The sequence below is a fragment of the Desmodus rotundus genome, chromosome X, assembly GCF_022682495.2.
Source record: "Desmodus rotundus isolate HL8 chromosome X, HLdesRot8A.1, whole genome shotgun sequence".
NCBI classification, from domain to species: Eukaryota; Metazoa; Chordata; class Mammalia; order Chiroptera; family Phyllostomidae; genus Desmodus; species Desmodus rotundus.
The window spans coordinates 41,882,779-41,901,011 of record NC_071400.1 but is presented as its reverse complement, the minus strand read 5'-3'; the positions used below and the strand labels follow the sequence as shown (position 1 = coordinate 41,901,011).

Below are 18,233 nucleotides of genomic sequence, written 5' to 3'. Positions count from 1 at the left end.
ACAGAGAATTCAGCTATATTTGCTCTTCTTTCCATTTACTCTCCCTATACTTGAAAGGGAAAACACAACAAGGACGAGCCTTCCCATCTCCCTCAGCGTATTCTGGGGTCCATCTCCAAGTCTCTTTGGGGCCTCTAAGCTGGTTAGGAGCACCAAAGCGAGGGGAAGGGGAAAGTCAGAAGGACTACTCCAACTAATAACCACATACACATATAAACTTTTATTTTAGTAAAATTTAAGTATGAATTTAATGGTCTTCAAAATGTTACAGACCTCAGCAAAGCTGCAACATAGCAATTTTTATCTTCAGTTTCAATTCTTTAATCTTCAATGATCCACAATGAAATCAAAATTTCCAAATACATGACTGTAAGCAAAGGTTACATCTTTATATTTAGATAAAGAATTTTAAATCAAGAATTTAAGTCATTACTCTTTATCTTTACAAATTCCTTGATATGAATAAAAAGTTTAAAAAAAGTAGACATTCCCATCAACCTGACTCTAGTTTTAAAAATACTAACTACAACTCCTATAGTATCATGATTACCTTCCAAAGTTATCTACAATAAAATGAAAATTATGAAAGTGAGAAAGTGGCTTGATTGTCAGTAGTATCAGTTTCCTTCTTCTTTAGCCCATGTGAATGATTAAAGATGTGTGGTAGAAGAAAAGGAATCACACTACTTTTGAATGTTCATAACAAACTCTCCTTGAGAGCACTTAAAGAAACTCCATGACTTCACATTTAAAATTAGTTCTACTTTAACAGCTAACAAGCGAAGGTTTTTTTTTCCCTATTATCTCACTGCTCTATGTATTTCTAACAATTTATACAGAAGCTTAGGAGAACTATAAGGGTTTTCTTTAGTTAATTTTGAACATTAACCTGTTCACATGCCAGAAGCTATTGTACCAAATGTTTAAAAATTAGAGATGTGCTGAAAAAAATGACCTACAAAAAGAACTTAAGATATTTTTTGCCTTACCTTAAAGACATTTGCACAGCCTAAAACTTCAGAAAGCAGTGAAAAAGTACAATGGGTTGTGTTGTTTAATTGCTTTCACATTTGAATATTAACCAACACAGCATCAAGTCTAAAATTCAGTTAGTAACATTATTTCCTCAGTAGTCATTACTTACAGAAAGGATTCTAAATGTACATAAAGTGAAAAGCAAAAACAAACCTAAAAAGAAAGATAGTAGGGCCTGTTTTTCTATCTTTGAGTTAATAATAATGAATGAAAACAGATAGAACTAAACATAATGAAGGCTCTACGTAAACAGCAGTCCACACTCCATCCTCACAACCTCAAAAACAGATCTCCACTAGGAACTGAAAATTATGCTATGGCCCTTTAGAAAAAGTAAACTAAGAAATCACAACATTAAGGAAACTGAATTATGATGTCTACACATGTACATATATATACTAACAATAAACTACTTGTCAGCAATACCTTGAAATCTTCTTAACTGTAAAAGTACTAGTATTTTAAAAAGCCCATTTAACCACATTAACGTTTAAACAGTCAAAACATTTACTTAATCAGTGGTTCTTAAAACTAGTATGCACAGTCCTAACAGGTGTGTCTCAGTTGGTTAGAGCTTCATCCTGTGGACCAAAAGGTTATGAGTCGATTCCCAGTCAGGGCACATTCCCAGGTTGTGAGTTTGATCCCCAACTGGGGTGTGTCGAGAGGCAACCAGTCCATGTTTCTATCTCACATCAGTGTATCAATGTTTCTCTCCCTCTCTCTCTCCCTCCCTCCCTCCCTCTCTCTCTCTCTCTGTCTCTCTCAGCAATGAAATGTCCTCGGGTGAAGGTTTTTTAAAAAAGCAAAATTAACTTGGTGCTTGTTAAAACATAATGCTGGGTCTCCCCTGCCTCGAGGTTTCTGATTCACTACTCTGAAGTGGGGCCCTATTGTATGCATTTCTAATAAATTATCAAGTGATGCTGAAGATGCTGGTCCAGGGACCACCTGCTGAGAACCACTGGCCTAAATTATTAATATATCAGCACAGCCCTAACCAAAAGTTTGGTCAAGAGGCACGTAAACAAGTAAGAATAGAACACTTTAATGCTTAGGAAGAATGCTGATAACTTCATCCTTATTACATCAAAACATCTACATCTGCTTCATGGTCTTCCTCAGTCACTTTCAAGGACAGCACTTCTTCGTTAAGGAAGAGCCCACTGAGCCGCTCCTTCCGAGCCTGCCTCTGCTCTTTCAACTGCCGCTTGCGTAAGGCCTTCTGCTGCAACTTCCGCTGCTTGGATCGCTTCTGTCAAAATAAAAATTTCTAAATCAGTAAGGGTAAGTTCTGGCATATCCACCCCTAAGTATTTTATGGAACCAATTCTACATTTTCAGAATTTTTAGAGATGTTCAAATTCCTCTGCAGTATGAGCCTGGTTCCAGTAGGTGAGCCACTGGCTTAGACTAGAAAACGATTCTTCAAGATTCTATTTTTACGGTTCTTGACCAATCTTCTGATAAGGAAGGGTTGAAACTTGATCATTTTGACTAGATAGAGACAACCCATCATTTCAAAGATTTAAATATCAAATTAAGGTGCACTGGTGTCTGTGCAGAGTGAACACATACTGAACAACACTAAACATAAATGTAGAGAACATTTCCAAAATCTCTAATGCTTATGCTTTTAAGATGCCTTTTATCCAAACACGAGCACTTTTACTCTGACTGGAAAAGAATCACGTATTTTCCATATTAGGCAAACACCATCTTAAAAGACCATTAGAAACCCAGTGGGCAGTCTATTCTTTGTCCCGCTGAACTGATGCTGAAAAGGAATGACCACATATCCAGAGGAATCCCTTGGCAACCGACAAAGCTGGCTATGTTCTGTGATTTCGGTAAAAGCCAGAGGAGGAAACACTGTGTATCTTTTAGTCACCACTGGTTTCCAAAGAGTTATAAAGATACCCTTATCATCCTCAGGTCGGCTCCACACTGTTACCACTGCAAGAACTGAACTCCCCTGCTAGGCATCACAGAACCGCAAGTACACTTAAATTAATGCCTCCTATTTTTTATATGCCCAATAATATTATACAGAACTTTTTCAACTGTGAAAACAGTAGACAGAAATTAGAAAGAGCATTATTACACTTTTAAAAGGGTGAAGAAGAAACATTTAAGACTACACCATTAAGAAAACATTCAGCACACACAAAAGACAGAACATTCTTAGGAGCTAATGGAGAACAACATCAGCAATATAGTTAGATCTGCTCAGTAGTAAGTTGCAGTCAGTATCATTGTTTCCATCAATTATCTTCCTTAAAATAGACACAAAAATCAGATAAAGTTGAATGCCATGGCTGCAGGTCACAGCAGCATTTCAAAGTACTCAGCCTAGAGGGCTTTGTTCCATCGCCACAAAGTTCATTGTCAGAGATGTTCCCCGCAATAAAATAAAAGAGCAATGCCATATACACATTTGCTGTTCATATTTGTGGCTCTAGTGCAAGCAAAATACATAGTTTAATTGTTCTGAATCTTGTGGTTTCTTTCAGCCCATTCCATCACCTCAGCCCAGTTTAGGTATATTGTGAACTGTGTGTATGGCCTCAAAACTGAAATCAGTAATGAAGTCTCAAGTTTTGCTAGTCCATGAAGTGCTATTTCACCTGACTCTATTTTGGGGAATATTACCGATAGAATGCTTTGGCCTGATTATTTGATAGAACCAAATATTGTACATAAAACAGGTCTGCATATGACTATTAAATAAAAGAATGGAAAACAAAAAAATTAAAGCCAAAACCCATAGGCATCTAGATAGCAGGGTAAGGTTAACTCTTCAAAAAAGTTGTATGAGGAAGTACTAATGTTAATATTGAAAGGCAAAGTTTTGTATTGATTAGACATTTTACTTTTGAATCTCGAATCCGCTCTGCTGCACTTGCAGATAAGTTGCTGTCACTGTGCGCTCGACTCATGTTGGCGCTGGAGTTTGAAGCAGAGTTTCCAACACTGGACCCACTGCTGCTTGCAGAACTGACCATGCTGGCACTGCTGCTGCTGGCACTGGCACTGGCCCCGCTCACTCCACTAGTGCTTGCACAACTAAAGCTGCTTCTCTTCCAGGCCTCTCTCACAGGCCGCTGGCGAGGGCTATGCTCCTTGATATAGTTTCTCACCTTGGAACACGCAGACGAAAACTAGTTAATGTTGGTAATTGACATTTTACCCTCAAAACACTGGAGAAAAAAATAGCGTTGTACTTAAAAGACTATCCAAAAGTGTTACAGATATACATAGGAAGAAATAAGGACAAAAAGAAACCTCTTGACAGTGTTTAAAATTCTGGAATACATATTATGGAGCCACATTTTAAAAGCACATAAAATATACTGAGTAAATGGAAAGCTACTGGTCTCCAGAATTTAGGAATATAGGATAACAACACTCGGAGAGAATAACTAACAATAAAATAAAATAGATGAGATTTGTAAAAAGGCCTCCGCTAAAGACAATTTAAGTAAATTGCTAATTATAACTAACATTAGGGTGTTTCATAAATCTTAGCTAGGGGCCCGTGGTACCTGCCTTCAAATGCAAGTCATCAATTTACCATACTAATGAAAAATGGGCTGGAATATAGAAAAGTACACTATGTCTGTTGAGAGAAATACTGAAATGAGAAAAACGTTTTGTAAATGATGATAAATGCAAAACATTTTTAAAAAGTAGAACCTAAGTACTAGCAAAAAACACTGCACTAAAGACTGTATTTAGAAGACACTGGAAATGTCTACTTCAGAATAGCAGAAGGAAATTAATTACATTTTATCCTAGCCAAGCTCAGTTATTCCGCAAGACCACTCGAATACTTCAGTTCAGATGGTCAAGTATACCTCTCAATAATCAGTATTTTCATTCTGTCGATCAGTCTTTTGTAAGCTGAGTTGGAATAAATCTATACTTTAGTGTAACCATCCCTAATGTGGGGAACTTAAGTTGTAAAGCGCACACACTTAAAAAGCACGTTGTAGACCCACATGATCCCAGAAAGGTCCTGCCAGGTGAGATGTACATAAAACCTCTCAAAACCATGCATTTTCAACTATTACCATTGTTTTTCTAATATGACATTTCACGGTATTGATTTTGACCTTAATTATATCTGTACGTATTTACATACAATTATTTAAGTATACATGTTATAAAATAATGTTATTTTCACTAGCTGAACAATCTAAATGTTCTCATACCTGCTTCAGTTTTTCATCTGTGAGACAGTTAAGTTCAATAATAAACTCACTGTCTGTAGGAGAGATTTGAGCAGAAGGATCAATTATTTTAATAATATCTAGTTGCTCCCGAAGACCCATCTCAGTACTGACTTTACGACTCAGATACTCAATATATTCCACCTGTGTGATGAAAGATTATAATAAACAAGATCAATGCCAAACCCTCCGATTGTTTAGTGTCCCATTTATAATGTTTTAAACATCAACACACTTAATATATTCGATCCCTATAAAACAATTAGTTATAGCTCAAACTCAGATTTACTAAGCAATCCATATTTACCCTGTGACTTTAAAACACGCAAATTGAGCGTCACATATTCTCCATATATGTTTTTAATTAAGAATGCTGTGATCTCTACCTGCTCATCATTCGTCATTGCACTCCAAGGAAGTTCATCTAAATTCCGGTGCTTGTTTTTCTTTTTAGGAAGCAGGCAAGGTGAACTTGGAATGCTGGGTATGACATCAGAAAGCACGTCACTCCCACTGGCAATGTCACTGCCCGGCAACTTTATACAAATAAGGAGAAAGGGGTAGGGAAAGCAAAATTTTTTAAAAAAACACATTTTAAATGCCACAACATATTTTATATTTATTAAAAATTGCTGGATTGTAATAAAAGACTAATGATGAATACAGAATCAGAAGACATTAATTTTGATTCAGTCCCATTTTAGACAGTGCAGCAGCATCAATATACTCTTTGTATGAAGTCACTTATTCAATGAGAGTTTCCAAAAGCTTAAAATCATAAGACCTGTTAAAGTGCTAACTTGAGAGGAAATCATCATTAACATTTTTAATTCGTGATGCGGCCGTAGGCCAGGGCTCACCCGGTGTAATGAGAAAGGAGCACTGGTCTCCGTCTCACGAGACCTAAGTGATCTGCCATTACCGGCTTCTGTGCAGACAGTGTGCTAAGCATACTGCCGATATAAAGACAAATAATCATGGTCCTGCTCCTCCAGTCTTTAGTATTAACAACCTCAAGACAATTAAAATAATTTAAAATATTCCCTTAATATAAAGGAAAGCACTTTAAAGTCCAGGAGTATTACAAAAGAAAAATTAGGGGGGAAAAGGTAAGAGACAATGTGTAGGCAAAGGAGAAATACACAGGAAATCAAGTCAGTTTAAAGTGACATGAACAGCAAAAATATGTGCTATAATTTTGTATTGCCTATTAAAAGCCAGTGAGAATGAATTTTTAAGTTTTAGTGATTTATAACCAATACACAAAGAACTGTAACATATTTAATATGTGCAATTCAGTGAGTGCGGACACATGCACACGCCCTGAAACCACCACCACAATCCAGGTAACAGACATATGTCCGTCACCTTCAAAACTCAGAATGGATTTAATTCGAAATAAATGTGTTTAAGTCATTCATCAAAAAAGAGAAAACATTTTCTTATACAAGAAGTACCTAACAGTTTTCAAAGACAATGCTTTTGCTTTTATAAGATACAAAACAGAACCTCGTTGTCATTGTTTGGTCCTACAGACTTTGCAATTATAACTGAACTCTGGATGAATACGAGGGCTTCTGAAGTTACCAAAAGAGAAAAGCTATTTTTGCCAAGAAGATTATCATAATCACATGTATTTGGCTTCCTATCATGCTTACAGTGCTATAAAGGGTACCGGCGACGCAAAGGAGTGTAAGTCATGATCCTCACACAAGAACTTTATATTCAGGAACGTAATACAATGGCATAAACATACAATTATATGACATAGCAAGTCATGAATGTTAGCATTGAGATGACAGGTCACCAGTGGAAAAATGTAGCAGCGAGCTGAAGGTGCAGGATTAAAGCTTAGGAGAGCTGCAAGGGGGCAGGCATTGGGGGGTCAATCGCATACAAAACAGGAATGAAACTGGAAAAGCAGGCTTGATCACTATGCACAGGGACCATGGTGTTCAGAAAGAAACTGTCCGAGTTAGCTGCGACTCTTCAAAACTATATTTTCAATTTGACAGCCATTGATGTACCCAAGTGCATACGTAGCGTCCAACAATTTGTATGACTTCCTTTAACAGCACTGCTTGAATTCTCACTCTTTGCCCTTATGTTATCTAGTCACTGTCATGAAAGGATGATTACAGAACAAACACACACGCAAATGTCATCTCTTTTTCAGCTTTTAATGTCAATAAAGAAAATGCTTTACTATTTTCTCTTTGAAAGACTTTAAATCACGACATTACTCTATTAAAGATCTCCCTAGGGTTCCTAAAAGAAAATGAGACACTCACCAGATGAAAGGCCTCCTCTACTTCAGGCTCCTTTGATAAATTAGGTAGAGAAAGGAACTTTCAAAATATCTATGCTCTCCAAATTTAAGAAAAATGTCCAGCCAAGTCTTCAGCAAATACATGCTAGGTGCCAGATTATGTTAAGCATTTCAATCTGTGTCTTTAAGTAAGTTTACGTGTTTGTTGCAGGAGGTGGGGTATAAAGAAGGTAACTAATGATTCTTTGTCCACTTTTTTAGGGAGAAGTAAAAAGATCCCAAATGGAGTTCAAATCCTAGCTCCACTGCTCACTAGACGTTTGATCTTGTGGAGCTTACTTCACTTCTCTGAGCCTCGAAATCTTCAGTGGAAGTTACGGTTAATGCCATCCGCCTCAAAGGATTGTTGAAAGGTTTAGACTAGATCACATGTCTGGCACATATGTGACACTCAATAAACAGGCATATTTTGCCTTTCATATCTCCTGCCATGGTTTCGGATCCTTAAAAAGGCAGCGCACACCCTCAGAGAACATCATGTGTCACTAAAGTGGCTGGGTTAAGTTTCACAAGGTAGTATCTCAGAAGGGCAGAAGGGGGGAAGGAAAAGGCTTTTAGGTAAGAAGAATAATTTAGTAAAACAGATGGAAAAACACAGAATTAAGTTAAAGAAAACAGTATGATTAAAACAGAAAATCTTGCTATGGATTTGAAAGCCAACCGAAGAAGCAAAAACTTACATGATGTGTGGAGGTAAGCCAATGACACTTCCTAAGCAGAAGTAACTCAAGGGAAGATAAGTTAGAAAGCAGTACGGGGTCACAGGAGAGTGAGGAAAGACTGGAAATAGAGCTCTAGTTTGATCTGGGCCTGGACTAAGGTAAGCAAAAATGGAAAGACAAGTGAGAACAGAGAAAATTTTGAATAAAAACTATTTACAAGGATGTTTATAACTGAATGGATAAGGGTAATACACGACCAACGTGAGACCAGAAGAAAGCTGGCGACGTTTCAGTCACACAACCCATCCAGGGCAATGCACTTAAACAACTCAACTTTTACAGCAAAAAAACCTGAAGCAATGCTATAGATCTTCCAGTCTAACACACTCATTTTAAAAATAAGGAAAAGTGATACCCAGAGAGGGTCACACAGTTACTGGAAATATCCAAAGTAGGACACAAGTCCAGTGCTTCAGGCTACGCAAGGACATCTTGCAAGTTTTGGGAACGAGAGAAGAATGCAGTTTGGGATACGGAGCGTTCGCAGTAACAGTGAAAGAGGCAAGTACAAGTGTCCTTGGAAATGATAATACTCATTTTTCATTACACTCTAAGACACGTCACAAAGCAGTCTATTTTTTCCCCACAGAAACACTATTGGAAGTTTCATTACTGATCAAGGCCTCAGCATCAGATTAATAGGTTAGCATTAAACAATAAGGTCACCCAAGTGGAAATGTCAAGTAGTCAATTGGAGATATGGGAAGAGAGCAGCAGATGTACATGACAATTAATTGTATGGGCTCCTGTCTATTTATTAGACAAGCAGTTTTCCATTTTATAACTAGTAATATATTGAGTACTTCAGGATAAAATGCTTAATAATTCTGATCCCTTATTTTCCGCAGGCAACAATATCCAGTATATTTATATTATAATCAGTAATTGTGACACAGAGAGAATTAAATCAAACCTCTTCTGCATTTTCTGCAGTATGCAGCAAAATTTTATGAGTAAGTTCATTTCTGTGACAGCTGATACGTAATTTCAAATTGCATCTCTAGGTTTCAAGTATGACAGCTAAATTACTCACCCTTTAAATTTTCTATGCTTTCCTGCTCAACAATAAAATAATTTCTCAAGTTCTAAGACTACTACATATATCAAAGAAAACGATGAACAAAGCAAAATGCTTTGAAGCTATTTCTAATACTAAGATACTGCTTCATTCTAAGGTTAAAATCCTGCCTTATTAAGTAGTTAGTATTATCTTCCCAGAGTCTCTGAGTCATTTATATTTACTTTAGTAGTAAGTGAAACATCTGGTTAAAAGAAAGATTTAAACAAATGCAGTTTTTAATCACAAGAGCAGTAACACAAATTTTTAAACTACAGTCAACAATTTTTAGTCTATATCAATCCTAACACATAATTTGTAATTAACTTCTTGGATAACTGACTGCTCATCATTAGGAGGTCCTACAAAAACAGGAGAGCATTTTAAACCCTTCAGCATATTTAACTAGCAAATACTCATGGCAACAGAGTCCCGTACTCCAGTTTCTTAAGTGGAAAAACACGTTACTGAGGCGGCCTGAGTTTTGTTCCAGTCAGTCACGGACATTAACAGTGAATGACTGAGGTCAGTTCCCCACTGTAACTCCTCATGAAATGACTGGAAAGGTCAGCAATTAAAAAATACTTGCCACTTTGCAACATTATAAGAACTCTAAATAAATCACATGAAATAGGCAGAAATATGTTTCTCTGAATTACCACAATTACATTTTATTAAGAATCCTTGTAGTCTGGTTGTAAAGTACAAGTGTGAGCTTAAAAAATGAGGCACTGGGCTTCCAGGCAAGATAGCAACGTAGGCAGACATGGGCTCGTCTCTTCGCACAACCACATCAAAATTACAACTAAAATATAGAACAACTATCACTCAGGAACATCAGAAATCAAGTTGAAGAGAAGTCTGACAACTACAGAATTTAAAAAAAAAAACACATCCATTTACACTGGTAGGAGGGCTGGCCACGTGGATAAAATTCAGGAGGGATATCTCAGGAGGGAGGAGTCCCCAACCCACACCAGGCCCCCCAGCCAGGAATTCCAGAGCCAGGAAGCTAAGTCCCCACAACTTCTGGCTGTGAAAACCAGTGGGGATTGATTCAGTGGAGGAAGCTGCTGGAGCCCTAAGCAGTTCCTCTTCGGGAACCCACACACAGACTCACCTACTCAGATTCACTCCCTCTGAGCTCCAGCACTGGGGGAGGCAGCTTAAAGGGCACCAGTAGTATACAAGGAGAAACTGAAGTGTCTGGCACCAGGGCGAGCAGGGGTCATTGTCCCTTTGCTGAATTCTCCACCCACAGAACTGGTAGGCTGGTGTCATATCTGAGACTCCATCAACCTGGCTAACACTGTGACCTACCTTGGAGATCCCCAGAGAGTCCACCCCACCCAACTTATGGGCCCACCCAAGCTGCTTTTCCATTTGAATGACTCCTCTTGGCTCATAAATCCTATCAAACAAGCAACAGCTGGCTTCAGTGAGCGCTAACAGCAGTCAGGCTGCACTCACAGCTTGGCTTTGCTTGGGAATCTCCAAGCCCAGCACAAGTAGCAGCCTTCTCAGATTGCTTTACAGCTCAGGCAGGGTGACCCGGGGAAAACACAGGTGTGGGCTGACCTTGGCCTGCACCACCTGGGAAACTCCAGGACCAGCATGCCCAGTGGAGAGATACAGACTACTTTGGAGCCCCACCACCCTGCCCCTGCACAGCTGATCCTCCATGGAGGGCAGAGGTGGGTGGTCAGTGATCACAGACAATCCTTCTAGCTGACTGGCCTGGGTAAATCCCTCCCACTGATCTGCCAACAGCAACCAAGTCTCAAAGACAAGAGGAGGGTGAGCTCAGGCCACACGAAGGGTGCAACTGAAATACCCAGCTTGGGTGATAGGGGAGGCTGTGCCACTGGATCCTACAGGACACCTACTACATTAGGCCACCCTACCAAGACACAGAGTCAAAGCAGCTCTACCCAATAAATAGAAGCAAACACAGGGAGGCTGCCAAAATGAGGAGACAAACATGGCCCACATGAAAGAACAGATCAAAACTACAGAAAAAGAACTAAATAAAATGGAGATAAGCAATCTATCACATGCAGAGTTCAAAACACTGGTTATAAGGATGCTCAAGGAACTTAGTGAGGACCTCAGCAGCATAAATTGGAAAGGGGGAACCAAAACTGTCATTGTTTGCAAATGACATGATAGTGTTCACGGAAAATCCTATACACTCCACCAAAAAACTACTTGACCTAATAAGTGAATTTGGCAAAACAGCAGGATACAAAGTCGATACTCAGAAATCAAAGGCATTTTTGTACACCAACAATGAAACATCAGAAACAGAAATCAGGGGGATAAAATCCCATTTGATATAGCAACAAGACAAATAAAGTACCTAGGAATAAACCTAACCAAGGAGGTAAAAGACCTGTACTCAGAAAACCACACAACACTGAAGAAAGAAATTAAGGAAGACACAAACAAATGGAAGCATGTACCATGCTCATGGATTGGAAGAATTAACATCATCAAAATGTCATACTACCCAAAGTGATTTATACATTCAACACAATCCCTATTAAAGTACCCATGACATATTTCACAGGTATAGAACAAACATTTCAGAAATTCATATGGAACCATAAATGACCCTGAATAGATGCAGCAATTTTGAGAAAGAAGAACAAAGTAGGAGGGATCACAATACCTAATATTAAACTGTATTACAAGGCCACTGTAATCAAAACAGCCTGGTACTGGCATAAAAACAGGCACATAGCACAATGGAACACAACTGAGCCCAGAAATAAACCCAAGTATCTATAGCCAATTAATATTTGACAAAGGGGGCAGAAGCATAAAATGGAGCAAAAATAGCCTCTTCAACAAATGGTGTTGGGAGATCTGGACAGCTACATGCAAAAAAATGAAACTCGATCACCAACTTACACCGTACACAAAAGTACATTCAAGGTGGATAAAGACTTAAATATAAGCCGCGACACCATAAAAGTCCTAGCGGAAAGCACAGGCAGGAAAATCTCAGAAATTCCATGTGTCAATATTTTCACCAATGTCCCCTAGAGCAAGGGACATAAAGGAAAGAATAAACAAATGGGACCTCATCAAATTAAAAAGCTTCTGCATGGCTAAAGAAAACATCAGCAAAATGAAAAGAGAACCAACTATACGGGAAAACATATTTGCCAGTAATATCCCCGACAAGGGTCTGATCTCCAAAATGTATAAAGAACTCACACAACTCCACTCCAGGGAGACAAAAAACCCAATTAAAAAGTGGGCAAAAGACTTGAATAGATAGTTCTCCAAGGAGGCCATATGTGGGGAACTATTCCAGGTGTGGGAAATGTGGCTCAGCCCCCACTCGGAAAAGCCAGTGGGGAGCAAGGTTGGCGGGCAGGACCCACTTCCACGGACAGGCTCTCCCGTGGGAAATGAGGCCTGCATTGTACCTAGACTGCTCTGAGACTTGCTCTTGCTAAAACTCCCTCACCCTGGGGCAGCAAATGTTTACTGAGTATCTTTAATTTCCTAAAATCTGTGCTAAACCACCCAAGTATGGAGTGTGAGCAGTTTCCCCCTTGAGCTGTAACATCCTTCTCTTTGAAGTAATTAGCAGTATTCTGTCCTTTCTTGTCCTTAAAAGGTAATCACCTGTGGTGAACCTGTGCATAGTAAATGAGGACCATCCTCAGTGTAATGTGCCCAGAAAAGCAATAAAAGCCTGTCCAGGCAGGGGTCGGCTCTGTCTCTTGGGCTCTCTCTAGCACTCTCACCCTCTCTCACTTAGAGAGTGGCCATGCCGTCCCTTTTTCTCCACGGGATTTCTGTAATCCGTGTGTATTTGTCTATTGCTGCCACAACACTGGATCCTGTGGGCCTGGATCCACATCAGACATACAGAGGGTCCAGAGACATATGAAAAGATGCTCAGCATCACTAGCCATCAGAGAGATGCAAATTAAAACCACAATGAGGTACCATCTCACACCAGTCAGAATGGCCATCATCCACAAATCAACAAGCAACAAATGTTGGAGAGGATGTGGAGAAAAGGGAACCCTAGTGCACTGTTGGTGGGAATGCAGACTGATGCAGCCACTGTGGAAAACATTAGGGAATTTCCTCAGAAAATGAAAAATAGAACATTTTGACCCAGCGATTCCACTATTGGAATTATATTCTAAGAACCCTGAAACACCAATCCAAAAGAACCTATGTACCCCAATGTTCACAGCAGCACAATTTACAGTAGCCAAGTACTGGAAGCAACCTTATTGCCCATCAATAAATGAATGGATCAAAAAACTATGGTACATATATACAATAGAATACTATGCAGCAGGAAAAAAAGAAGGAGCTCCTACCGTTTGAGACAGCATGGATGGAACTGGAGAGCATTATGCTAAGTGAAATAAGCCAGGCAGTGAGGGACAAATACCATATGAACTCACCTTTAAGTGGAACCTAATCAACAAAAGAAACGGGAAAGCAAAATATAACCAGAGGAATTGAAATGAAGAGCAATCTGACAGTAATCAGGGGGGAGGTGGGAGGGGATAATGGGGGGAAGGAGGGCAGGGTTTTCAGGAACAACTATAAAGGACACATGGACAAAACCAAGAGGGGGTGGGAGCAAGGGAGGGAAATGGGGATGGCTGGGGAAGGGAGAAGTGGTGGGGAATAAATGTAGACAACTGTACTTAAATAACAATAAAATAATTTTTTAAAAAAGACCCAGTCAGAAACGAAGGATACACTAATTCAAATAAAGAACAATTGTCCTGGCTGGTGTGGCTCAGTGGATTGAGCACTGGCCTGCAAACCAAAGGATCGCCGGTTAGATTCCCAGTCAGGGCACATGCCTGGGTTGCGGGCCAGGTCCCTAATTGGGGGGCGCGTGAGAGGCAACCAATCAATGTATCTCTCACACCTTGATGTTTCTCTCCCTCTCTTTCTCCCTCCCTTGCCCTCTCTGTAATAGTAAATAAATAAAACTTTAAAAAAAGAAGAAAACTACAGACCAATATCCCTATGAATACTGATGTAAAAATCCTCAATGAAATACTAAAAACAACACCCAGAAGCATATTTAAAGGTTTATATACCATGACCAATTAGAATTAATTCCAGGAATGCAAGGTGAGTCATACAAAAATCACTCAATGTTGTATATTATATTAACAAAATGAAGGAGAGAAACTGCATAATCATCTCTATAGATGAAAAAAAAGCATTAGAAAAACTTTAATACCCTTTCAGATAAACACAATGAACAAACTAGGAACAAAAGGGAAATCTCTCAATATGTTAAAGGGCATTCATGAAAAATTGACAGCTAACATTGTCCTCAAAGGTGAAAAAAATGACCGAAAGCTTTTCCCTTAAGATTAGAAAAAAGAAAAGGATACCTGCTTTTGCCACATGTATTCAACAATGTAGTGGAGATCTAGCCAGGGCAATTAAGCACGGAAAAAAAAAAAACTATCCAGATTCAAAAGAAAGAAGAACTATCTCTATCCACAGATGACATGATGTTAAATACAGAAAATCCTAGAGAATCCACAGAGAAAAAAATAAACTATTAAAGCTAACGAGTGAGTTCAGCAAAGTTGCAGGATTTACAACTGCAGCAAAACAATGAAATATTTAGCAATAAACTGAGCCAAGGAAGTACAAGACTTGGACACTGAAAACTACAAAATGTCACTGAAAGAAACGGAAAAGGACCTAAATAAATCAAGACATCCCATCCCATGTCCATAGACTGGAGTATTTAATACTGTTAGGGCGGCAATACTCCCCAAATCAATCTACGGATTCAATGCAATTCCTATCAAAATTCAGACTGCCTTCGTTTTGCAGAAATGGACAATCTAATCCTAATTTCATAAGAAGTTGCAAAGGGGATCCCAAATAGCTAAAACAATCTTGCTAAAGAACAACACGGTGAGGAAACTCACACTTCCCAATTTCAAACCTTACTACAAAGCCAGGGAAACTAGAAACAGTGTAGTAGTGGCATCAGGATACGGAGAAGTATATCTCGACTGAACAGAACTGAGAGTCTAGAAAAAAACCTATACATCTATGACCAATTCATTTTCCACAAAGGTACCAAAACCATTTGGCAAGGAAAGAATACAGCCTGTTCAACAAATGGTGCCGGGACAACTGGATATCTACATGGGAAAGAATGAATTTGGACCCTATGTTACACCATATACAATAAGTAACTAAAAATGGATCCAAGACCTAAATATAAGAACTAAAACTCTGAGAAAGAGATAAGTGAAAATTGGCATAACCAATTTTTTTCTGATTTTACACTATAAGCACAGCATGCAAAGAAAAAAAAAGATAACCTGGACTTCATTAAAATTAAAAACTTTTGGGAGTGGGGGGTGGAAGAGGGCAAAGAGGGGATTGAATGGTGGTGGAAAGAGACTTTACTTTGGGTGGTGAACACAAAACACAGTGTGCAGATGATGTGTTACTGGGTTGTACACGTGAAACCTGCATGGTTTTATTAGACAGTGTCTCTCCAATAAATTCAACTAAAAAATCAAAAACTTTTTTGCGTGTCAAGGGACCCTTACCAAGTGAACAGACACTATCAGGTGAAAAGACACCACACAGAATGGGAAACACTTTTGCAAATCATATATACAATAAGGGTCCAGTAGCCATAAGATATAAAGAACTCTTACAATTCAACAATAAAAGATGAGTAATACAACTTAAAAATGGGCAACAGGTTTGAACAGATATTTTTTCCAAAGATGTACAAATGGCCAATAAACACACGAAAGGATGCTCAACATCATTAGTCATTAAGGAAATGCCAATCAAAACCTCAGTGAGATACCACCCTACGAGCAGTAGGATGGCCACACCAAAGGAGACAATACCGAGTGCTGTCTCCGAGGATGTGGAGAAACTGTAACTTTCATAGTTATGCACTGCATTACTTTCAGTCAACAACAGACCGCACATATGAAGGTGGGCCCATAAGATTGTAAGGGAGTTGAAAAATTCCTGTTGCCTAGTGATGTCTTAGCAGTCACGACATCAAAGCACGACACTTTTTTCATGCGTGTATTGTGATGCTAATGGCAACAAACCTACTGCACTTCCACTGGTATAAAAGTATAGCACAGAGAATTATGTATTGTGTATAACACTTGAGAATAAGTGACTGTCACTGTCGTATGTACTTACTATACTGTACTTTTATTACTTTATCATTATTGTACAGTGTACTTTCTACTCATTAAAAAAAATGTTTGCTGTAGCCCTGGCCAGGTGAGTCAGTCGCTTGGAGCGCTACCCCGCACACCAAAAGGCTGCATGTTTGATGCCCCATCAGGGCACATACCTAGGTTGTAGGTTCAATCCTATCGGGGGGCATACAGGAGGCAACCAATCAGTGTTTCTCTCCCCACCACCACTCTAAAATCAATAAACATACCCTCACATGAGGATTTAAAAAAAGTTTTCTGTAAAAGAGTTACTCCAGCAGCAGCCTCATACATCCTGTTCATCGCACCTTTTGGTCACATCATTTTCCCTGTACTGGATTTAATCTGTGTTTTTATAAGATAACACACTGAACAGGCTTGTAGCCTAGGAGGGAAGTGCCGTACCACACAGCCTAGTGCGTGGCGGGCTACACCATCCAGGCTTGTGTGAGTGCGCTCCACGATGTCCACACAACAAAATCTCCTAACAATGCATTTCTCAAAACGTATCCCTGTCAAGTGGGGCGTGACAGTATCACTTGTGGAAATGCAACATTGTATTCAGCTACTTTGGAAAACATTTTGTCAGTTACTCAAAAAGTTAAACAAAGTTATCCCATGACCCGGCAATTCCACTCCTCAGTGTACATATGAGAGAATTAAAAATATACAATCATATAATAAATTATACCTGAGTGTTCATAGCAGTCCCAAAGTGGAAGCAACTTAAATGTCCATCAATTGACGGATGAATAAACAAAATGTGGTGTATGCATACAATCAATGGAATATTCAGCTTTGGAAGAAAATTGCTATTGAGTGTGTGCCTCCCCCTCAAAAACTGTATCTTGAAGCCCTACACCCCAATGTGATGATATTTGAAGGTGGAGTTGGAAGGTAACTAGGTTTATATAATTCATGATGGCAGAGCCCCATGATGGGACTGGTGACTTTATAAGGGGATAAAGAAACCACAGCTCTCCCGCCAACCCTCCATATGAAGATGCAGCAAAAGGCAGCCATGTGCAAACCCGAAGAGGGCCCTCACCAGCACCTGCCCACGCCGGCATCCTGACTGCAAACTTCTAGCCTCCAGTACTGTAGAAATGAATGTTTCTTGTTTATGCCATTCAGACTACGGTATTTGTTATAGTAACTTGAGCTAAGACAGGAATGGCATACTGTTACATGCAACAACAGGGATGAACCTTGAAAACACACTAAGTGAAATAATTCAAAAACAAAAGGCTACATATGAGTCCATTTATATGAAATGTCCAGACAGGCAAATCCATAGAGAAAGTAGATCAGTGATTGCTAGGTAATGGGTATGGGGGGAATTAGGACTGTCTCTTAAGAGGTATGAGTTTCTTTTTGGGGTGATGGAAGTGTCCTGGGATTAGTGGTGATAGATGCACATCATTGTGAATATATTAAAAATTGCTGAATAACACACTATAAAACTATTTAAATGTTGAATTTTATCTCAATGTTTTAAAGTTTAAAAATATAAAATTTTATCCAAATATTTACACATAAAAGGGAAACCTTTGAATGTATATATAACATAAAATACAGATAATAAACTTGGAAAGCATGCGGAGAAAAGGGAACCCTAGTGCACTGTTGGTG

The 18,233-nt window shown here is 39.0% G+C and overlaps 1 protein-coding gene across 1 annotated transcript in view; it reads right to left on the bottom strand.

Annotated features, from left to right (window-relative positions):
* Positions 1-205: 205 nt before the first annotated feature.
* The window catches only part of FAM199X (family with sequence similarity 199, X-linked), a 39,559-nt gene continuing 21,531 nt past the window's right edge, over positions 206-18,233 (bottom strand). The window contains exons 3-6 of the mRNA XM_024551592.3: positions 5,654-5,803; positions 5,250-5,411; positions 3,909-4,175; positions 206-2,290 (exon numbers count right to left, since the gene is read on the bottom strand). Of these exons, the coding sequence (XP_024407360.2) occupies positions 2,120-2,290; positions 3,909-4,175; positions 5,250-5,411; positions 5,654-5,803 (750 nt within the window). The 3' untranslated portion in view covers positions 206-2,119. The remainder of the gene's footprint in view (positions 2,291-3,908; positions 4,176-5,249; positions 5,412-5,653; positions 5,804-18,233) is intronic.